Source organism: Sus scrofa, chromosome 2 (genome assembly GCF_000003025.6).
Source record: "Sus scrofa isolate TJ Tabasco breed Duroc chromosome 2, Sscrofa11.1, whole genome shotgun sequence".
Classification (NCBI taxonomy): Eukaryota; Metazoa; Chordata; class Mammalia; order Artiodactyla; family Suidae; genus Sus; species Sus scrofa.
In genome coordinates, this window is record NC_010444.4 from 40,900,592 (window position 1) to 40,924,946 (window position 24,355).

Below are 24,355 nucleotides of genomic sequence, written 5' to 3' on the forward strand. Positions count from 1 at the left end.
TGTCACGTGACAAGGAAGTACCGTTAATAGCATGGTCCCAGGATTCCCGGCGCTCCGGGATGACGTAGGCCAGGGAGGGGAGGAGCGGGAGAGGATAGTGAAGCTCAGGTGTGGCTCTGAGTGCGCGGTGAGTGTTGTAAGCGCCTAGCGGGGAGAGAAGGTGTGATCCACTGGAAATTGGGGGCTGCTGTCTTGGAGATGGTGTAGCGGAGCTGAGACCTACAGGCTACTGGTCTGTAATCCTGGCTTTGAAAATTTGATTACCGAGGCTCCTTTCAAGAGATCTGAACAAAGTATTAGAATTATTGCTGTTGAGAAGTTAGGAGTTCCACTTGCACTGTTTCCAGTGGTGTGTACAAGACATGTTCAATGCATGAATGAGTGAGTCGCCATTTCCTGGTCTGAGGTGGAGAGTTGTTTATTACTTGGGTAGAAAGAGCTCATTATGGAAGTGGGGGAATCTCTTACTTCCCCTCCGCATTATCTTTTGTTTTTGCTTCCTTCCTTTTCCCTACTCTTCCTTCCACGCACCTAGTGGGGAAAAGAGAACGCTGTGATTTGCATCGGGTGTTCGCAAACACTGGTCTTTTAAAATGAATGAATACTAAGGCGATGAGAAAGGCCTTGATCCTCTGTTCTATGTTACATCAGGCAATGCGGAGAAATGGAAAGGTAATTAGACTTGGACTCAGAATTAATGGATTTTAGTCATAATTCTACTTATATGAGTTCTGTAATCTTGGGCAAGCCAACCCTTCAGAAAGTCTTTTACTTGACTTTGGTAAGCATTTGTGTCCGCCTTCAAATTTCTTAATTTTTTTGCTACTCTAGAGTGTGACAGTCTTAACAGAAGAAATAGTTAAACCGAGTTTCGCAGGAAGATACGGTTTTGTTAGATGAAGGAAGGTTCAAGAAACAGCATATATTAAACCATGGATGCACAGAAAGTTTATACAATGAAACATTTGTGCAGAGGTTTTTTTTGTTTTTGTTTTTTTTTGTCTTTTTGCTATTTCTTTGGGCCGCTCCTGCGGCATATGGAGTTCCCAGGCTAGGGGTTGAATTGGATCTGTAGCCACTGGCCTATGCCAGAGCCCAGCAACGCGGGATCAGGGCTGCGTCTGCAATCTACACCACAGCTCACTGGCAACGCTGGATCGTTAACCCACTGAGCAAGGGCAGGGACCGAACCCGCAACCTCATGGTTCCTAGTCAGATTCGTTAACCACTGCGCCACGACGGGAACTCCCTGTGCAGAGGTTTTTGTTGTTCAGTACATACTTCAAAAAAAATCGTGTTCAGGAAAATTTCAAACATAGACAAAAGTAGACAGGATAATATAATGAACCCTCATGTACACCTAACCCAACTTTAACAATGATCCACATTCTGCTCTTCTTATTTGAACAGAGTTTTAACATTTCTAGGCACTTTTTATATCACTTGACATTTGGTTAATAGCAGCTTTCTATTTGAACTCCATTCTACTGTATCTAGCTACTGGCTAGGAAGATTATATTCTTTTTATGTGAAAATTTCTTTGGGTTTTAGTTAACAGTTTGCTCTGTTCAATCAAAAGTGTGACATGGCTATTTTAATAACATCTGTTACTATTTTCGTATATAATATGGAAACTTACTGTCCAAATCAAGGAACTTTCTATTCCATTCTTGTGGATCCAACTACTTAAAGAGTTTTTGTTGTTGTTGTTTTATTGGTTTTTTTTTTAAAAATCTTTATGGCCAGACCTGAGGTATATGGAAGTTCCTCTGATCGAATCAGACTCGCAGCTCTCAGTCCATGCCACAGCATTTCCAGATCCAAACCGCATTGGTGACCTGTGCTTCAGCTTGCGACCTCACCAGATCCTTAACCCACATCCTCATGGACACTATTTTGAGCTCTTAAACGGATGAGCCACAATAGGAGTTCCAAAGATTTTTATGTTTAGTTCTATACTTCACATTTTTCAGGCAAACAGAAACACCTGTGTAAAAGACTAGTCAGAACAGAGAGGAATTTGGAAATTGTCTTGGCAGGAATGACTGAAGAACTGGGGATATTAAAATTTCAAAAGACTTCACAACACTTCAAATGCTGAAGGGGTGTTAAACTATAGGAGTCTCCAAGTCATCAGGTTTCAGCCCAGTAGTGAAAAAAGGACCTTATAGCAGTGAAAACTCTGGAGGAATGGAATGGGCAGCTTCATGAGTGGGAGAACATCTTTTCTCTTTGCTGAAAATGTTTAGGGATCCAGGGCAAAACTACCGTCTGAATTACGTGGGTATGCCCATTGAATTCCTATGAGCCTTCTATCTTGAGGACTCTGTAAGTGGGATTTATACTTGGCCTGAAAGGCTGGGCATATTTCAGATAAGTAGATCTGGAGGGAAAGAAGTTGTTTCAGAGAGAATAAGGACAAAGAGAAGTATAAATTTGGAGATGGCTTATACTACCACACAGTGTTTTCTCTTGAGAACTGACACTGTTTATCTTGTTCTTTTTTTCATTCTCATCTCCATTAGGTCTTTTTCAGAAAAATAGAAACTTGCTGGATTTGTTTACCCTGTTAACATAGGTCATAATTTCCAGGGCACTCTCTCTTCACTGAGATCAAGGCCAAATGGCCTGTCTATCTAGAGTTTGTTCTAAGATCACAGGTGGAAGAGATAGCCTCTGTGGTTTTGATGTCATTCCTTTCTATCTTCTTTAGGATCTTGCATGGTGATTTTTATCCTCTTTTTCTTGTATCTTCAGTCCTTTTTATTCTAAAGACTTTTCCTTTAGTTTCTACCTACAAATCTGTTTGTCTCCCCTGCTCACAAGGTCAAGAAAGATTTTCTCCTCCACTACATTTCTTAAGTAGCAGAAAGGCCTTTTCTTTAATTCCTCATAACCCACCCCTTTCCTCAAATCTTTGTTTTCTAGTGTCTCCCCACAGCACTTCACAGAAATTACGTGATCAACCAATATTGAATCCTTCAATGCCTTTCTCTTGCCTATCAAGTTAATATTTGTTCAGGTTTCTTGGTTTGAGATTCATAGTACTTGTAACTTGGACCTGAATTACTGTTCGAGCTTTTATCTTTCATTGTTCCATTGCTTGTATCCTGTGCTTCAATCAAAGACTAAACTTATGTACTTCAAATGTATTCTCTATATCTTTGTTTATTGCTTCCCTACCCACTACCCTTTCCCTTTTTCTTTTGATGAAAGATCACTCAGCTCCAGTGCTACTTTCCTTTGGAAGTTTTCTGTGGTTCCTTTTAACTCAGTGATCCCTCTGCCCTTTAAGTTCCAATATAGAACTTTGCTTATGTTTCTCTTAGGTGTGTGTGAGAGAGAGAGAGAGGAGAGAGATGTTTCTTTTTCTCCTTAGTTGATTATAAAGTGACTGATTTCTGAAATTATTATTATTTTCTTTTTTGGCTGTCTGGAGGTATCTGGAGTTCCCTAGCCAGGGATCAGATCCTTTACCCATTGTGCCGGCTGGAAATTGAAGCTGCATCCCAGCACTCCAGAGTTGCTGCTGGTCCCGTTGTGCCACAGTGGGTACTCATTTCTGGAATTATTTTGTCTTGTTCATATCACTGTGCCTCATATTTTACTCGAAATTGTTGACTTAGAGAAAGACACACAAGATAAGAAGTTGTGAATTTTAAGTTTTATTTAGGGTCTTGTTGAGGCCTGTAGCCTAGAGACAACCAAATCAGTTAGCTGTAAAGAAACTGCTTTGAAGAGGTAGGGGAGAAGCCCCTTTATATATGAGTTTTGGCTAGGAAATAAGTGTAGGCACACCTACATCTTGATAAAAGATTAGTGCTAATCACAAACAAGTTATGATATTGCAAGTTAATGGTTTTAGTGCCTTTCTATGTATAGGAAGGTAAAAGAATCTGGGGTGATTAAAATTCCTCCTGAGGAGTTCCCACTGTGGTGTAATGGGTGAATGATCCCGCTTGTCTCTGTGACAGTGCTGGTTCCATCCCTGACCTGATGCAGTGGGTTAAGGATCTGGCATTGCTGCAGCTGTGGTGTAGTTCACAGCTGTGGTTCACATTTGATCCCTGGCCCAGGAACTTCCATATGTTGTGGGTGCAGCTGAAAAAGAAAGAAATTCTTCCTGAGACATACATCTAACTATCTCAGGGGTCTCCTTGTCCAAAGCAGAGTACCTAGTGCTGTGGTCTTAATCCCCGCCTCCTTTTTTTGTCTTTTTTTTTTTTTTTTTTTTTTTTGCCATTTCTTGGGCCGCTCCCACGGCATATGGAGGTTCCCAGGCTAGGGGTCGAATCGGAGCTGTAGCCACTGGCCTACGCCAGAGCCCCAGCAACTTGGGATCCGAGCCACGTCCGCAACCTACACCACAGCTCACGGTAACGCCGAATCTTAACCCACTGAGTAAGGCCAGGGATCGAACCCGCAACCTCATGGTTCCTAGTCAGATTGTTAACCACTGAGCCATGACGGGAACTCCTTAATTTCCCCCTTTTTTAATGGCTGCAGCCATGGCATGTGGAATTCCCTGGGCTAGGGATCAAACCGTGCCACAGCAGCAACCCACGCTGCTGCAGTGACAATGATCCTTAACCTGCTGTACCACAAGCAAACCCCTTCACTTCCTCTTAAAGGGCTCTGTGGGTCAGCAGCTACAGTGAGTTACGACTTAACCGTAACCCTTGTAAGACTGGATGGTGAGCAATGCTGTTTGTTTTAGCGATCCTGATTTTTCCCCATTCACAGTACTTAGTAAAATACTGAAGTTTTTTTTTTTTTTTTTACTGAAGTTTTTTTTTTTTTTTTCAGATCCTTGCAGAGCTTAAGCTATTTTAAGAACAGTATTACCAAAACAAAACAAAACAAAAACAAACAGCGTTACTAGCAGAAAATGAGACTGTATTATCTGTGGGTAATACAAAATATTGTAAGCTTGTATGTATTTTGCCCCTTGAAGGTGTGCTCCATGAACGTTAGGACTTTTTGTCCTCTGTTCTATCTCTGTGACCTAGAATAATACTTGGGACTAGTTGGTGCTAAGTACATATTTGTTGAATAAATGAGTGAGTGAATACATATGTTTCTGAGAAAAGTTAAAAACAAGGTATAAATTGTTAAAAACGAGTATAAACAATTGTTTCTGAGTTTTTCTGTAGTATTTTCTTTTTATTCTCAATTTGGTAGGTAAGAAAGGATTCAGGAAACGTTAAAATTAATGAGTAGAATTTTCTTCAATGCTACTTCTTTTTTCTGAGAACTGGTATCATTTGACCAAAAAAAAAAAAAAAAAAAGTACACTTGAGAGTTGTACTCTTGTGTTTACAAAGTCGCTATTGGTATTTGCTACCATGTATTATTCCTATTCTTTCCTATCAGATCTCTCTCTCTTTTTTTTTTTTTTTTTAAAAAAAAGCTTTTTAGGGCTGCACTCGCAGCATATGGAAGTTCCCAGGCTATGAGTCAAATTGGAGCTGTAGCTGCCAGCCTACAGCAACTCAGGATTTGAGCCACGTCTGCGACCTACACCACAGCTCAAGGCAACACCGGATCCTTAACCCACTGAACCATGCCAGGGATCAAACCCACATCCTCTTAGATACTAGTTGGATTTGTCACTGTTGAGCCACAACCAGAACTCCTCAGGTCTCTCATTGAAGCTGTTAGGCCTCTTTGTGCACTAATTCCCTGCACCTGACTTCTCACTCACAGGCTGGAGAAGGAGATCCAGAGGCTCTTTCCTATTAAACACTGTTAAACTGTGAGCTGATGACCATTGAATTTAATGAGAGACTTAAAGTCAGAAGATTTACGGCTCAAAGAAATGTCGCTGGGGTTGCTATTTTACTGCAGAGGGGCCCAAACACATTTTCCTCTTATATCCTGCAGTGTCCATTCTCTCTATTCATACTGTTAGATAAATAGAGTGGGGGAGGGTTGTGGAGGGCCTTGGGAATCAGTTTTATTCTCTGGGAGTCAGGGACTGATGCGTACAAGCTGATGGTCACATATAATGTCACCTATGCGTGTTTTCTTTCCACCAAGACGCTCAGCACCTGGAGAGCGAGGACCCTTGTTCCCTTCTCATGTTTCTTTGTTTTCTCCACATGTTCATTTAATGCTTGCTAAGTGAGTGGTGAGCTTCCTAAATTATATTTTTGCAGGTTTTATTCAGGAATCCTGTGCCTGTCACTCAACATAGTTTCATCTTTCTGGATAAATGACTTTCGTGCCAGTGATACCGGATCCTACAGCCATGTTCTTGCAGAATTTGAGTCTCTGGATCCATTACTTTCAGCCCTGAGGCTGGATTCCGCTCGCCTAAAGGTGATTTTCTTATCCTGATATCAATTTTATTTTCATATTCATACTTTGGTGTGCTCTCTGTTACAAGTCCCCCTTGTTCTTTATGTTTTATGGAATTTTGAGTGTTCTTACCTGTGCTAGTAATACCTCACATAAAACTAGTCTGTTTGTAGTCTTTTTATTGTGGCCATACCTGTGGAATATGGAAGTTCCCAGGCAAGGGGTTCAATCAGAGCTGCAGCTGAGGCCTACACCACAGCCATGGCAACATGGGATCTGAGCCACATCCACCACCTACACCACAGCTGGGACAATGCCAGATCCTTAACCCACTGCGTGAGGCCCGGGGTCAGACCCACATCCTCACAGAGACAACATTGGGTCCTTAGCCCACTAAACCACAGTGGGAACTCCTTGTATCTCTTTCTTGAATTATTTATTTATTGTCTTTTTAGGGCTGCACCCATGGTATATAGCAGTTCCCAAGCTAGGGGTCGAATTGAGCTAGATGCTGGCCTTTACCACGGCCATAGCAATGCAGGATCCGAGCCATGTCTGTGACCTACACTGCAGCTCATAGCAACACTGGATACTTAACCCACTGAACCATGCCAGGGATCAAACCCGAAGCCTCAGGGATACTAGTTGAGTTCGTTACCACTGAGCCACGTCGGGAACGTCTCCTGATTTATTTTTTAAGCAATCATTTGTTTTTTTTTTTTTCTTTCTTTTTTTTTTTTTTTGTCTTTTGTCTGTTCCCAGGCTAGGGTCTAATTGGAGCTATAGCTGCCTGCCTATACCACAGCCACAGAAACGCCAGATCCGAGCTGCATCTGTGACCTATACCACAGCTGACGGCAATGCCGGATCCTTAACCCACTGAGCAAGGCCAGGGATTGAACCCACAACTTCATGGTCTTAGTTGGATTTGTTTCCACTGCACCACAACAGAAAGTCCTTTAAGCAATCATTTGAATTCTTCTTTCTATCCTTGGAAACCAGGATATTATTGCTAAATTTTTTCCTCTCTAATCTTGCTGTCTTCCCTCAGAAAATAATGTATTTGATTGAAAATAAAATAATATAAATGAGTACACCCCATTGCATTTTGAGCAAAATGAACCAGTAGTTATGCTAAGTTCATTCTAAAACAAGGAGTTTTATCCTCTGCTTTAGGGAACAGACCTAAAAATTAGCTTTAAAAAATTAGCTCTGTCAGAAGAAATAGGTGTTTCCTTTTAACCCTGAGTTCGTTTGGTAAACTCAGGAATGACATGTAAAGAATAGTCTCATAACCAATTCCGAAATAATTTCATTCTAATGCTTTTGCTCCCATCTCAAAGCACCTTTCTAGCCTCTGAGCAGAGGGAGAATAGGCAGTAGTAGGCAAAATAATATGAGCAACAATTATGACGTTTGACATCAGATACTTTTTTAGCTGCAAGTTACAGAAAACCTTCTCAACCATGTCTTAAACAGTAAAGGTGTTTATAACCTTGTTGAAGTTACTGTTTTCTGGATTTGGTGTAATGGCCAGTGATATCCCTGAGGACCCAGGCTCCATCTTTCCCATTCTGCCATCATCTTATATTAACTGTTAGTTGCAGTTGCAAGATAAGTGTCCTGCCTTCAGTCTTGATGTCCCTCTTAGCATCTCAAGCAAGAAAGAGGGGGCCAAGGACAAAGGCCTTCTTTTCTTCAGATTCTGCCATTTTTTCCAAGAGGATAAAGTTTTTGAGGAAGCCCCAGTAGGGCTGTCTTAATAGCTGAATTTGAGTTGGAGAGCTCCCCCTAGCTGCAAAAGGAACTGGCTAAGTAAAAATTAGGTTCTCCAAGCCTCTGTGATGGAAAACAACAGGGTGGATGGAGGAGGATTGGTAATGTCTCTTTGTTTGCCAGCCAGTAATTTTTGCTTTGGGTATTGGGCACAGCATGGCCCCTGCTTTCTCTGGTGGGCAAGGAAAAGAATCAGCAGGTGGAAGGTGTGGGGAGACATAATAGTACAGGGACCTGCATCTGTGTCCTCTGCAGTCTCACTTTCTCTCAAAGCTGTGGGTGTTTCCTGCTGATTATACAGACTAGAAATGACTTACGTGCGCAGATGATTAAAGTGCTTGCTTTATTCCCTGGAGACTTACTTGGTCTTCATCATTGTGGTTAGCATTGAAATGCTCTAGCCAAATTACACAAAGGATGAATGGACTAGTAACTGGCTTTCACCAAGGGAAAATTACTCATTTTATACAGTTGAGTCTGTTCACCCATTTTGAGAGTCATTTAAAAAATTTAAAACCAATTCTTCCTTCTGTATCTTTCCCTATTCTAGAATAAGAGCACGAATGTGATTATGTGATGGCTAACTGAACAGTAGGTGGGGTAAGGGGAAAAGCCAGACACAGATCCACAGTATTTATTTCCAGCAGATAGTTTATGTGGTTAAGTGACTGTGACAGTCTCACACTTGTCTGTTTCCGTGTTTTTAGTGCACGAGCATAGCTGTGTCTCGAAAATGGTTGGCTTTGGGCAGTTCAGGAGGAGGACTCAATCTCATTCAAAAAGAAGGCTGGAAGCACAGGCTTTTTCTTTCACACAAGGTAGGAGTAAGGGTAGCCCTGTCATATACCATCTGGAGTATCTTTCATAAATGTGAATTTCTACATTGTAAATAATCATTTGGGATAAAAGAAGAATGTAAACCTTGAGAAGTAAAAAATTACCCATTTTTGAGGAGCTGCCTAATACTTTCCCTTTTGTGCTCTAGGAAGGTGCAATTTCTCAGGTTGCCTGTTGTTTGCATGATGATGATTATGTTGCTGTAGCTACCAGGTAAGAAACTATTTTAAAACTCTCTGATCTTGGAGTTCCCTTTGTGGCTCAGCAGTTAACGAACCCGATGAGGATCCATGAGGATGTGGTTTCGATCCCTGGCCTCATTCAGTCGGTTAAGGATCTGGTATTGCAGTGAACTGTGGTGTAGGTTGCAGACATGGCTCGGATCTGGCATTGCTGTGGCCGTGGTGCAGGTTGGCAGCTGCAGCTCTGATTCAACCCCTACCCTGAGAATGTCCATACGCTGCAAGTGCAGCCCTGAAAAGCAACAACAGCAGCAACAACAACAACAAAAACCCTCTCTGATTTTTTCCAAATGCATTTTAAATTGGCAGATTGTTAGGGTGACCAGTCATCCTGGTTTGCCTGACTATATTTTAGCACTGAAAGTTCCATGTCCTGGGAAACCTCTTAGACCCAAGCAAACTAGGACAGACAGTTAGTCACCCTAGGATTCTTAGAGAGTGCTAATATAAGACAACAATATTTTGGTGATCTTAAAAGAGAAAGCTAACAAATAATTAGAACATCTAAGTTCTCTTAATATAGTGGATTGATGGATTAAAGCAAGGAAATTAGTACTTTGACTTTCTAGTTCCTCTTTTCTGAAGAGTAAGGATTTGCTTATATATTTAATATAATTGATACTGTGATGCAGTTAAATTGTACTGTTTTCACCATTGCCAGAAATTTGCTTCTGTGATTCAATTCTTGCAGTCAAGGTTTTGTAGTTGTTTGGGAATTAAATCAAGAGCGTCGTGGGAAACCAGAACGAATTTATGTGTCTTCAGATCACAAAGGCCGAAAAGTTACAGCTCTCTGTTGGGATACAGCTATTCTTAGAGTTTTTGTAGGTGATCACATGGGGAAAGTTTCTGCCATCAAACTCAACACTTCTAAACAAGCAAAGGTGAGAACCATTCTAGTTCTTTGTGTATGTGGGTGAGATAGAAAGTGTCTTCTTACAAAATTTTAATCAAGGGACACAATTTGATCTATTGTATTTCTTGGAGGATTGATCTGGAGGCCAGACTATTTTCAAAAGACTTGTTTGCATGTAATACTTTGCGGTAGCCTGGTTTAACTCATTACTGTTGTGGAATGGCTTCTGTGAGCTAACTTTCATAATTTACATGTTGCACTACTGCAACACCCCATAATAGACTTGCATGGCTCACTTAAGTAAAGTGTTCTTTAATGCTAGGCTGTTAAGAAAGAAAAGATGCCCACTTACTGGTTGTGTGAATAAAATGATGAACATAGAAATGGTCCCAGTTGCCCAGGTTCTTATTCTCCCAGTTCCCATGTGAAAAAACTTATGAGTCTACATGTATTTTCTCTCAGGATGGATGTAACTTGTTGTGAATGGAATCTTAAAGGCACCTCTTGGGTTGTGCTCAGTAGTATGGGTCCCCAGGCTTCCTGCCACAGTTGGAGAAGAAGAGATGTCTCAGGTTATCCTAACAGAATGCTCCAGTTGATCAATACGGCAGAACTGACCCACTTCTCACCATCCCTTTCCTCTAAAGCTGTTATATCAGAAGTGGGGAACTTGGCTCTCACTGGCTTGTTTCCATGTAGGATCCTGACAAAAGAGAAGAGATCTGTCAGTGGCTAAATTATTTTAACTAACACAGCAGAATATTCTTTTTTTATGATTTTTATTTTTTCTATTATAGTTGATTTACAATGTTCTGTCAATTTGACAGCAGAATATTTTTGAAGTGTTGATTAAATATTTATGATAATCCATCAAAGTTGCAACTTGAATCCTAACGTATTTTTGATCCAAACTCTAGTTGGAATTCTACACATAGTATTTCCCTAATTTGTCTTTTTTTTTTTTTTTTTTTTAAGGGAGAAGTAATGTCTATAGGTGAAAAATTCTCTCACGTATTCTAAAACTTGCTTCATTTTTTCATTCCAGCTTCTAAGAATAGAGCCTCACGAATTCTCTTTTGCAGTTACACAGCAGATTGTTTCACACAACTTTCAATTAAGTGCAACTTGGATATTCCAACAGGCAAATTAAAGTTGGCCTATTTAAAAATTTTATTTTGCTAATTTATTTTCATATAAAAGGTAAAGAGAAGGAGATTATGTATATACGTAAAGATAAACTTTATTTCTTATCACATCCCTTTTAGGCGTCTGCTGCCTTTGTGATGTTTCCTGTTCAGACAATAACAACTGTTGACTCCTGTGTTGTCCAGTTAGATTATTTGGATGGAAGACTACTTATATCTTCACTTACCCGATCCTTCTTGTGTGACACTGAGAGGTAAATTGACCAACGATGAATCATTGGAAATACAGAATTTTAGAACTAAAAGAGACTTTGAAGACATCCAGCCCAAGCCATTCAATTCAGTTATACAGATATTAATAAGGAGCCAGCTGTGTGCAAGCTGACATTGGCGAGTAGAGAGGAGATGGACACAGTTCAGTGGGTGTCTAAGACCCTCAATTCACTCTACCTAGAAGCCTGGTCTATGTGCCAAGAGAAAAGGCCAAAAACAAAGGCCTGTTTTAATAATGGGGATTCAGGAAATCTTCCTTGATTTAGTTTGTTACTGTTACTGGAATTTGTGCACTAATAGGATTTTACTAGAGGCTAAAACTGGATGAAGACTACTTAAGAAATTTGTGAAGCTGACACATATTTTACTGAAATCTCAAGGGTCCAATGGATGGCACAGGAGTGTATTGGAAGTAGCTGTGAAATGCCAGAACAGAGTAGGAAATGACTTGAAATGTTTTGTATCACTGTGCTTGAGTTCCTCGGCCAGTCTCACTGGCCGTTTGCTTTTTCCTCCATTGGCCCTGGCCAGCTACCATATTCCCCAGGGCTCATCCTCTCTTTTAAAAATTTAATTATGTGGAGTTCCTGTCAAGGCTCAGGGGTAATGAACCTGACTAGTATCCGTGAGGACATGGGTTCGATCCTTGGCCTTACTCAGTGGATTAAGGATCTGGCATTGCTGTGAGCTGTGGTATAGGTCACAGACGTGGTTTGCATCTGGTGTTGCTGTGGCCGTGGTATAGGCCAGCAGCTGTGGCTCTGATTTGACCCTTAGCCTTCCATAAGCTTCAGGTGTGGCCCCAAAAAGACCAAAAAAATAAGTAAAAAAAATTATTATGGAGAATTTTAAGCACACGTAAAAGAAGAGAGAATTACATAATAAACCCCTTGAACATACTAGCCAGCCTCAGTAATTTTGATGAGAATATTTGATAGGTGAAGTTTGAAGGAGGAGAGGTGAAAGGGGGTAGGATATTCTAGTAGAAAGAACCGCTTCTTAGGGGAGAGTTGAGGAAGAATTAGACATACTCTAAAACGTGCCAGTTTGGCTTGAATAGGGAAGTTGCAGGAGGTGAAGTTGGTGGATTAGCACCACACTAAGAGTGACAACCTTAAATGTCACCCTAATTAAGTGGGTGGGTTCTCAGATCATTTTAAGAAAGTGTACATGTGTTCCCCTCATGGCTCAGTGGTTAGCGAACCCCACTGGCATCCATGAGGACGAGAGTTCAATCCCTGGCCTCACTTGGCGGGTTAAGGATCTGGTGTTGCCGTGAGCTGTGGTGTGGGTCGCAGACGTGGCTGGATCCAGTGTTGCTGTGGCTGTTGTGTAGGCCAGCAGCTGTAACTCTGATTGGACCCCTAGCCTGGGAACCTCCATATGCCTCGGGTGCAGCCCTAAAAAGACCAAAAAAAAAAAAAAAAGAAAGTGTACATGTGGAAAATCAAGGTTTGGTTTGGAAATTGATTTCCTTAGAACTATCCAGGATTGGAAAGTTTTTGTTTCTTCAGGGCATCTTGTATCTCACTTAGAAGATGCTATTCTGAAAAGCAGGAGACTATTTATTTTCAAAGTTTTGAAGGGATGTTAGCGGGAAGGATGAGGAGAGGCTGCAGTTTATTTTTATTTTCTTCGGATGAGAAAGGTGTATGGGAAGGAGGCCCATGACAGCAGGTGGCAAGTGGCATGTATCAGAGAACCTAGCTGTACAGCAGTGAGGCGAGGCTTTGATATACAAAGGATCAGTTTACATGGAGTTAGTAGGAAGTATGATATACTTGGTTCTTATTTCAGACTATAGATCAGTGATGAAGTTAGACTCACAAAACTGGAGATCAGCTAGTGTCACTCTTTGATTTTTGCAGATCTAAAAGCCGAGGCCTAGTGAGTGGTAGAGCTTGTCTGACATTACGCAGCTGAAAGAGGCACTAGAATCATCTGTCTCTGTGCCTTTCCTGTTAACCTCAGTTACATTTGGTACATCCTTTGACATTGGTCCTTTGGCCTTTAAATCCACCCTTAAGATTTTGGTAAAATATTTGTTAGCTTCACAGAATTCTTAAATATTCTTCATTTGTAGGTTTTCAAGTTTACCAAAGAGCCCAACCCAGAAATGTGACTAAACTGAGAAGTGGTCGGAACACTGAACTGAATTAACACTTACTGGGATTGTTTCAAGAATTTAGTGAAATGGTAGAAAGAGCTAAATAAGTGGAGGTTTATTTTTCCCCCCTGTGCAATAGAGCTGCTAATCATTTATATTCCCATTTTTCAAGGTTGTGGCTAGAGTTGGTTATACCAACTGCAAAAATAATGTGTTTTAGAAATGCCTAATTTCTGTTAGCTAGAATTCTGTTTTGGGGAACATGGATATTACCAAAGTTTAAAAACTTTATGTTTAAAATTTTTTTCATTTCAAGCTATATTTCCTTCCAAATATGCATAGCAAAAAAAATCCCAAGTCTCCTAATAACTAACCGAGTGATAGATACTAATTTGTTTTTCCTGCTGCTTTCTGTCAGTATTGTTAATGAACAAGGTGGTTGCCAGGAGGGAATAGAACCAATAGAAACAAAGAATTATGTTATAGTAGAGAGAACTTTGGATAATGAAGCCTGATGATATGGTTTCAAGTTGTAGTTCTGTTACTTTTAAAACCTTGCCAAATGTCAGTTTCCCTGTCCAGATTGTAGAGGTAGTCTCAAGGATGAACTAAGATAGTGTATATGGCATAGTTAGCCTTTTTGTCTGACGCATGTCATTTGAAAATATGGAAAGCAGGATTAATGAGCATACACATAACAATGAGTTAAATTTACTTACTCAGCAAATATTTTTTGCATTCCTTTGGATAGGTAGCATTATGTTAAGCACCAGAGGATGTAAAATAAGCAAGAAATGTATTTTATTTCCTGAATAAGGAACATACATAGTAAAACCATAACTTCTTGTATTGCTCTGTATGCATTTCAAAGCACTTCACATCTGGGAGTTTCCTGGTGGCTCAGTAGGTTAAGGACTCAGCATTTTCATTGCTGTGGCTCTGATTATTGCTGTGGCACAGGTTTGATCCCTAGCCTGAGAACTTCCACATGCTGCTGAGACTGCCCCCCCCCCAAAAAAAAGCATTTCACATCTAAGGTCACATAGTAAATTTATGCCGGAGAATGTATCAGGTCTTTTTTCAATAAAAGAGTTTGAGTATATGGAGTACTAAGTATACTGAATGCTGTCTGTGGGCCAGATGCTATGCTGTGTACTGGGAATTCAACTAAAGAATAAGAAATCGCCTTTGTCGTGAAGAAGGCCATAATCTCCTGTTCAGGTAGACACAGCTGCCATATATAATATGGTACATGCTTTGAAAACATCATGGGAAGCATGTTATTCAGCTTATAGGAGTCAGGGAAGTCTGTTAGAAGAGGAATGATGGAGTTAAGTCATGAAAAGGAGTATTTAGGAAGAGACAACCTCATCATTCTCCCCTTCCATGTTCTCAGGCAGTTTTATACCTGTAGTTCTTTTATATACCTAGTCATGCCATCATAAGGGAACAGAATATTCCAAGGTAAAGAGTTTCAGAAGGAAATGAGGTGTTTATTGGGTTTTAGTGGCAGAGGAGTAGCCTGGAGACAGGGCTGGGGAGGAGATTAATAGCCTCCATGGAGTAGCTGAAGAAGAAGGTGATTTGGAAAGAAGTCAGTAGGATTTAAGGATGTAGGAAATGGTTTGGCAGCTCATTTTTTAGTTTTGAAAAGAGCCTTCATGTTAATTCTGATCCCTCGTTGTGCGGATGATACCCTTGTGTACTAATGTGAAGTGGTTTGCTTCATGCTCATGAGAGCCTGAACCCTATTTTGACCTTTCCATTCTGTTGTTCTTTCCAGTATATTTTAATACGAAAGAGAGAAGACCTTGTGGGTGGGGTTACTATAGCCATGCCGACTTGTAGGGTCATAGTTTTTGACTTTTTTTTTTGGTGAGTAAACATTCTTTCTTCTTTTGGGGGGTTATTAGAGAAAAATTTTGGAAAATTGGAAACAAAGAAAGAGATGGAGAATATGGAGCTTGTTTCTTCCCTGGAAGATGTTCTGCAGGCCAGCAGCCCCTAATATACTGTGCTCGCCCTGGCTCCAGGATGTGGGAAGTAAACTTTGATGGAGAAGTTATAAGTACCCATCAGTTTAAGAAACTCCTCTCGTCACCACCACTCCCTGTGATTACTCAAAGGTAATGATTTGTGTGGCCAGTAGGGAGGGTTTGAGGAACTTACATGGAAAGGTTGGGTTGAAATCACTGATAATCTATATGTGTTAAAGATTTTATCATACCTTTTATTATTAACTAGTTAACTAATTAATTGGCTGTGCCCAGGGCATGTGGAAGTTCCTGGCCCAGGCACTGGACCCATCCATAACAGTGACCCAAGTTGCTGCAGTGACAATGCTGGATCCTTAACCTGCTGTGTCACAAGAGAACTCATTATGCCTTTTAAGAGTGAAGTAGAATTTTTATTAAAAGATTTAGGGAAACCAGAAAGTCTTTAATCAATTATCTTTCTTATGATTGAAGCAAATTGAATAAAGGCAAATGCACTAAGGAGACAGAAATTTTCCTATAGAGGGAAAATTATACCTTTATATTGTGATTAAATCATTAATGGGCTGGTTTATTTCCTAGATCAGAACCTCAGTATGATCATACACTTGGATCCTCCCAGTCTTTGTCTTTCTCCAAACTTTTGCATCTTAGGTAAGTTTCTCCCTTTGATTCTTTGAAAAAAAAAAAAAAAGAATGGGGAGTTCCTGTTATGGCAAAGCGGTAACAAATCCAACTGGTATCCATGAAGATGCAGGTTCGATCCCTGGCCTACTCAGTGGGTTAATCATTTGGTGTTGCCGTGAGCTGGGGTGTCCGTCACAGACGCAGCTTGGATTCTGAGTTGCTGTGGCTGTGGTGTAGGCTGGCAGCTGTAGCTCTAATCGACTCTTAGCCTGGGAACTTCCATGTGCCAACTTCCATATTCCATTGGTGTGGCTAAAAGCAAAAACAAAATAGTATAAAAGTAAATTGTAAACAGTGTAACACTTTTATAAATACATAATTCATCCTAAAAGTTACTGGAGAAAGACAGCTATTTATTTGCCCCTAATTAGATAAAGCATATTAAAAACTCTTTCTTTTTGGTGCTTATCACAGTTTATAATCATAGATTCAAACAGTATTTATGCCTGTCTTACTCTTAGGTAGTAAGGTCATGAGGGCTTCATGTCTGTTTTGTTCGCTGTGCTAGTCTCCGTGTTTGGCAGAGTACCTGGCACATCATAGACACTTAAACATTTGTTGACTGTGGTGTGATATGTGGGTGTGGGGAAGTCCCTTACCCAAGAGGATATTTCCCCCCCTTTTTTTTTGTCTTTTTAGGGCTGCACCTGTGTCATATGTAGGTTCCCAGGCTAGTGGTCAAATCAGAGCAGCAGCTGCTGGCCTTTGTCACAGACATGGCAACATGGGATCTGAGCTGTGTCTGCGACCTACATCGCAGCTCATGGCAATATTGGATCCTAACCCACTGAGCGAGGTCGGGGATCAAACCTGCATCCTCGCGGATGCTAGTTAGATTCATTTCTGCTGAGCCACGATGGTAACTCTGAGGACATTTTCTAATGGCAAGACCAGTCTGCTTGGTTCTCCTGGTAGTGTCATTCCTTTGAGGTAAGCTAATTAAAGCCCCCATAAAAGAGTTCCTGCCGTAGCAAACAAAGCCCTTCTTGATCTGGCTCTGCCTACTCCTCAGCTTAAGCACTAATTAATGCCACTTTGAAGCCTTTACTGACTCCTCCAGTGGCTTAGATTAGATGCTTATTCCCTTGCTCTATTGTTACATCTTGTTCATTCCTTCACTACCCTGTTTCACTGTGCTATGAATATCCATCCCAGCACCAGATTGTCAATTCCTTCACCATGGGTACAGTGCTAGGCACAAGAAGTTTCCCAAATAATGGCCAAATTAAAGAGTTGCTACAAGATTAGATAATATAGGTAGTTGGAGTTCCCGTCGTGGCGCAGTGGTTAACGAATCCAACTAGGAACCACGGGGTTGCGGGTTTGGTCCCTGCCCTTGCTTAGTGGGTTAATGATCGGCGTTGCTGTGAGCTGTGGTGTAGGTTGCAGACGCAGCTCGGATCCCGCGTTGCTGTGACTCTGGCGTAGGCCAGTGGCTACAGCTCCGATTGAACCCTAGCCTGGGAACCTCCATATGCCGTGGGAGCGGCCCAAGAAATAGCTAAAAAAACAAAAAAAATAAAATAAAATAAAATAAACTGTTAAAAAAAAAGTAATTTTTAAAACTACCTTTAAAAAACTAAAACTCCCATTCTTGACTGGGAGTTTTCAGCCTTTTATTGCCCACATACAACTAAGGACCTCAAAATAACCCTCCCTAAAATGGGCTTATTAGATCAATGACTGGTGGTAAAATGTTTTGCTTGGTCATTGTTTTAAATGGGCCCTGTCATATCAGATATGGGAAGTTTAGTTACTTTAACAAACACATGTAAGATACCAGCCTTTTCTTTTTTTAAAAGATTTTTTGTGAATTTTTCCCACTTTGGCGTCACATTATGCTATCCTTCAGTGGGCTGTAGTTATAGATAGAAAGAAGTGATACGACTTGGTTAGCTGGATTACCGCTGTGTTTTCTTTGTACAGGCTGAGTTTGGGCTAATGTGAAGTTCTAAGAATTGTAAACTTATGATTCCGAGCAAACTAGAATTCTCTTGACTTCTCTTGCAGTGAACATTGTGTGCTGACTTGGACAGAGAGAGGAATTTATATTTTCCTTCCTCAGAATGTTCAAGTTCTTCTTTGGAGTGAAGTGAAAGGTAATTATGTTTTTCTTCCTTATGTAATTTTAAATCTCATGCTTGTGAAAGATGTAATTATTATAAGAGGATTCTCTAGCAGGTAAGAAGTGGAAAATAGAACTGGTGACAGTTCTTTTAAGGAGTAACAACATAGATGCATCCCATTATAAGGTACTTCCGAAGTATACATTTGTGAATTTATGTATAGCTACTTAGTTATTTTAAATATAATTTACATTTATTCTTAAGTATTAGCAATCACTGCTAAGGATTGAATAGGTTAATTTTTTCCTTCTACTTACCCTGAAACTTAATCCCTGTTAGAAGTCTTGCTCTAACTCCTGTTTTATGTCTTAATAATTTGGAGTTGAAAAGTCCTTGTGGGAACAGTAGCCACTGTATATGGCTGAGACAGAGAAAATCAACCTTTGTATTCTTCAAGTTTAAACCAGAAGTGGAGGAAACAAATCTAGCATTTTTAGCATGGAAATAAATCTAGCATTTTCATATATACTCAGTGTATCTTGACTTTTGAGATATTTTCTACTTTGCAAATACATTAAAAAGATAATGAAACATTACTTATTGATCTGATCAACACTGATTTCTTAAGAATTGTTTCCTGGAGTTCCCGTCGTGGCGCAGCGGTTAACGAATCCGACTAGGAACCGTGAGGTTGCGGGTTCGGTCCCTGCCCCTGCTCAGTGGGTTAACGATCTGGCGTTGCCGTGAGCTGTGGTGTAGGCCGGTGGCTACAGCTCCGATTCGACCCCTAGCCTGGGAACCTCCATATGCCGCGGGAGCGGCCCAAAGAAATAGCAAAAAGACAAAAAAAAAAGAATTAAGTTTCCTAATGAAAAGTAGTTTTTTAGGTCTTTTCATGATGTTCTGCCAAGACAGATTTTTTTTCACGAACTGTTTGTTGGTTTATATACTGTGTTTGAAATCCATTCATTGACATCAGATTATAACTCTTAGAAATGTTACTCTATTGGCATCTAATGTAAAGTGCCCTCTTTTATTTATTTATTTATTTACTTATTTATTTAGTGGCTGCACTGCAGCATATGGAAGTTCCCAGGCTGGGAATCGAACCAGAACCACTGTAGAGACAACACTGGTTTAGGGGAAGTCTAAAATGCCCTCTTTTAAAGTCCCAATTTTTTTTCACATAAACTAGCATTTTTAAATACAGGGTTTTAGATCAGAGAGATGTGTTTCTTTCTCTGATATCTTTCATCCTTAATCTTTTTAGAATACTGTCTAAAATATGATTTCTTCATTGAAATGCAAGTGTAAAGTAGAGGTGAGGAATTCCCTGGAGGCTGAGCAGGTTAAGGATCTGGTGTCACTGCTACGGCTCTGGTTGCAGCTGTGGTACGGATTCAATTCCTGGCCTGAGACTTCTGCATGCTGCAGGTGAACCAAAAAAAACCAAAAACAAAAACAAAACAAAAAAAACAGGGGTAAAATTTAATCAAGCCGAACCCTATGTAAAAAATGAATTTATTAGAATAATATCAACCGTTGCAAAAATGGAAAAGGAGTATTTGGTTACCATCCTGCATGTTCACCCCTGTGGTTTTTGTAGATATTCAGGATGTGGCTGTCTGCAAGAATGAGCTGTTCTGTTTGCACCTAAACGGGAAGGTTTCCCATCTTTCCCTATTATCTGTGGAACGCTGTGTGGAACGCCTGCTGAGGAGAGGCCTGTGGAACCTGGCTGCTCGAACTTGCTGTCTTTTCCAAAATTCTATCATTGCCAGCAGGGTGAGTCAGAGAGCTTGCAAATTTATCTGGATTGTTAAAACCATTCTACTTTGCAGGATTATGCTACAGAATTGCTTGTCTTTATTATCCTATAGATTAAGCAGCAATAAATCCCCAAAGAAAGCATGACAGATAAATCTGAAGTGGGGAATAAGGGTGAGAAGAGGGTGTACTTTGCATTTAAAAAAAAAAATTCAAATTTATGTACAAATGTATTTGAATTTCAATAAATTTAAATGAAATTATTGTGTACAGTAACTCTTAATTCTTAATTCCTAAGAAAATTCTTATTTTTTTTGGCTATACCCATGGCATATGGACGTTCCTAAGCCAGGGATAGAATCTAGGCTGCAGCTGCATCAGCACCGGATCCTTAACCCACTGTGCTGTGCCTGGGATTGAACCTGCACTTCGGCAGTGACCTGAGCTGCTGCAGTCGGATCCTTAAACCACTCCCACAGTGGAAACTCATCATTTACTAGCTTGTTAATAAACCTTTTTTTTTTTTTTTTTGGCTGTATCTGTGCATGTGGAAGTTCCTGGGCCAGGAATCGAACCCACACCATATCAGTGACCTGAGCCACCCCACATGCTGCATTGACAACACAAGATCCTTAACCTACTGCACCACTGAGGACTCCTTGTTAAGCCTTGTTAAGCTCTTCCATTGGGTTTCTACTTGTCCTTTTATTAGGGAAGAAAAAGTTTGACTATAGATAAACTGGAACATTTGAAATCTCAGCTGGACTCAGCAACCTATGGTGATCTGATTTCTCAACTGGAAGATCTGATCTTAAAATTTGAACCTTTGGATTCAGCTTGTAGCAGTAGAAGAAGCTCCATTTCATCACATGTAGGTATTTTCACTTTTAAAAGAGATTTACTTTACAGTATGATTTTTTCTTATTAGGTTGTGCTCACTTACCTCTAAGATCCCAAAACTTAGCTTCCTTTCCATGTTGTATATTGGTGGAGTTGGGGAATGTCAAGAGGGCCTTTCTTTCAGCTTTTGGGCAGCCCTGTGAAGCCTTCATTTAGGTGTGTCTTAGAACTGCATTATATTCTGTTCAAAAATGTACCTCACAAAGCCTCCAGCACAACTTAAGTTGCTCCTAATACGTGGTTTAGATGCATCATGCTAGCTTCTGTCTCAGTGCAACTCAAGATTGTCTCATTTAATCCCCATTCTCACTGCCAGACTTTATGGAGACCAGCCACGAACATATGACTGGACCCAGCTGCCGGGCACCTAGTCTTTGCTCACCAGTTTGTTTTAATAAGCCATAATTATGTTTTTGACTTACTACTGTTCGTGTTGGCTTTTCCCTTAAAAAGCTATACCGTATTACAAAAGTTTTACTTGGAGTTTTAATTCTTTTTCTTTTTAGGAAAGTTTCAGCATCTTGGACTCTGGTATTTATCGTATCATTAGCAGTAGAAGAGGCAGTCAGTCTGATGAAGACTCCTGTTCCCTTCACAGCCAAACCTCTCAGAAGATGAGAGACTTAAAGAATTCACCACACATCAAGAAGAGGACCAACCAGATCAGTGTTTCGGCTCACATGCAAATGAAGGTGATGAATGTGTCTTTCATTGGTTGCGGATGTGAAACAGTTATTTGCTGTGACTTCCTTTTGCTAAGATTATCTCATGCATGGAGTTTTCTGTCAGGTGTTAATCATTCTCCTAAGTTGATAGTCTTTCCATCCAGCCCTGTTGATCTATTCACCACTGGAAGAATGGGCTTATGTTTAGTTGGGTCTCCCCCCACCCCATGTTTAGGCTGACATTGGTAAAGTACCTAATTTTGATCAAGCATCAGAGTGCTGGAAAGGTTAAGAAGGGAAATCATTAACCAAAAGAGTGGGCCGATTTTATCCTGACTAACCAAATTATTTTCCGTTAGGAGTGAAAAATTACTACAGTTTTGGGTGTCATCGCCGTCACTTTTCAATGTTCAGTATTCCTGTGACCGAACTATTGAGAAGAGAGTAATAGAGACTCTAAACTTCTTTTGTGACTTATGGGGATTCAGAGTTAGTAGGAGGAATGAAGGTACCTGTCGCAGTGTTTTATAATGTGGACCATCCCATGCATCTTGTAAGCCTGTGCTCCACTCATTTGGGTTTGGTCCCTTGTGATTTTAGTATTGAATGCTTCATTTCCTTTGCTTTATTCATTTCGGGATTTCTTTAAAGATTAAAAAACTCTTCATGTGAGGAGATTTTATTTCTCTTCCCTGTTCCATTCATCAGACAATGTTTCTCATGGTCCAGTGACGTCTGAGACAGAAAAGAATGAAACTTTTCTCCCCTTCGGCATTCCATTATCATTTCGTTCTCCATCTCCTCTTGTGTCTCTTCAGGCTGTCAAGGAAAGGTAAACGAATTAGTTCTGTCATTTAATCCCATTTCTCATTTTACCTCAGATGTCATATTAGGTGGTTTTGCACTGAGGATGGAAAGCTATTTTGAATGAGGAAAAAGAAAGTCTCTAGATTATTCCTCATAGAGCTTGTTATGAAGCTGTTGTTTCTTATTTCAATCTTGGGAAGTTTAGTTTTCCTCTTTGTTTGAGTACATGAATATTTGAGTTGTTAAAAATGTGTTCCCCACCCCCAGACTAAGCAAAAGTTTAAAAGTCTGTTTTTTCTTCATCTCTGATAAGACCAGTTAACACATACCGGCCATTATTTAATCATTTCTCAATTTGGGCTGAGAATTGGAGACTCTTCAGAAGTCCTTCCATTGATTTTTCCATGGGCTCAGGATGGACATTTGACTTTGAAAGAGAAGACTTTGTGCAGCTATTTAACTGTTAAATTTGAGTCTTTCTGGATATAAAATTTGTTTTTTAAGAAGTTTATATTGGAGTTTCTGTCGTGGCGCAGTGGCTAACGAATCCAACTAGGAACCATGAGGTTGTGGGTTCCATCCCTGGCCTCACTCAGTGGTTTAAGGATCCAGTGTTGCTATGAGCTGTGGTGTAGGTTGCAGATGCGGCTTGGATCCTGAGTTGCTATGGCTCTGGCTTAGGCTGGTGGCTACAGCCCGATTCGACCCCTAGCCTGGGACCCTCCATATGCCATGGGAGCCGCACTAGAAAAGGCAAAAAAAGACAAAAAAAAAAAAAAAAGAAAAGAAAAAGGTTATATTGTGACAACTTGAGGAAATTCTTTGGCTAGGGTGGGGCAGGTAATTATGTGACTTCCTTAGCCTAAGTGGACAGAACATTGCAAGCTCAGCTGGAGTTAAGGACCTTTTCTTTAGGACTGATTAAAGTAGGTTAGTAAATGAAGTGAATCCTCATTGTATTACAGATTTTACACAGGCCTGATGTGAAATATGTACCTGATTAGGAAGTTGCTATAGGGTCTTTCATTTTTAGTAAGTCCAAGCTACCTTCAGGACTAACAGGAATATAGAGAACTTAGGTACTGAGATTTTCATTCTTGGCAGTAATGAGGTTTTTTTTTTTTTCTTATTTGTTTGTTGGTATTTGACTTCCAGTGTTTCTAGCTTGTGCGTAAAACTACTGAAAAGATTGGCACCCTTCATACAAGTCCTGATCTGAAAGTGAGACCAGAAGCCAGGGGTGATGAGCAGTCATGTGAAGAGGACATGAGTTCAGTCACTTGCCCAGAGGAGGAAGTCACTGAGTAAGCATAGAGATTTGTGTGAATTCTAGAGGAGTCAGCTGTCATTTGAAGAGAGCCATAAACATGTCTTTTGGAAAAAGGCACATATATGACCCTGTTCATTGTAGATTATTTGTGTAGCTTATGAAAATTGTAAACACCACAAAGTAAGTGATGGAAAATTATATCAATTCACAGTAAGTCTATGGAGACAGAATTTTAATTTACATCTCTTCCATCTTTCCTCTGAACAACCTCCCTCACCTCCAGATCTCTTCAAACTTTTGGGATGTTAGAGGAGTATGGGAGTAAGAGTAGGATGACCATGGATCTAGGCCTTGTTCCTGGATCTACTTCTGACTAGCATGTGACTTTGTGACTAATGCTCTCTGGTCTGTAAAATGAGAGTGTTAGCATTGATGTCGTCATGTACCTTCCTGTGATATGCTGGTGGCATAGTCCTTATGTAGTGGAGTTGTATAGCAGAGCCCTTGGTCTGGCACAGTGAGAAGGCTATCACTCTGGTCTCTGCCTTTTCTCATAGTTCTGGGGATCTGGGCATTGGAGGCAAGCAAGCTCAGCACTCACCCAGCATTGAGATAGACCCACCCAGGGCCAGATGAAAGAAAAGTGTGTTATCCTTTGAGTAA

General features: G+C 40.4%; 1 protein-coding gene across 1 annotated transcript in view; it reads left to right on the forward strand.

The window, feature by feature from the left end:
• HPS5 (HPS5, biogenesis of lysosomal organelles complex 2 subunit 2) overlaps positions 6,194–24,355 on the forward strand; it is a 32,063-nt gene continuing 13,901 nt past the window's right edge. The window contains 16 exon segments of the mRNA NM_001098603.2: positions 6,194–6,238; positions 6,241–6,321; positions 8,784–8,894; positions 9,062–9,126; positions 9,847–10,039; positions 11,277–11,410; positions 15,450–15,662; positions 16,113–16,184; positions 18,228–18,316; positions 19,890–20,068; positions 20,763–20,921; positions 21,457–21,552; positions 21,555–21,642; positions 22,324–22,447; positions 23,578–23,587; positions 23,590–23,726. Of these exon segments, the coding sequence (NP_001092073.1) occupies positions 6,215–6,238; positions 6,241–6,321; positions 8,784–8,894; positions 9,062–9,126; positions 9,847–10,039; positions 11,277–11,410; positions 15,450–15,662; positions 16,113–16,184; positions 18,228–18,316; positions 19,890–20,068; positions 20,763–20,921; positions 21,457–21,552; positions 21,555–21,642; positions 22,324–22,447; positions 23,578–23,587; positions 23,590–23,726 (1,775 nt within the window). The 5' untranslated portion in view covers positions 6,194–6,214.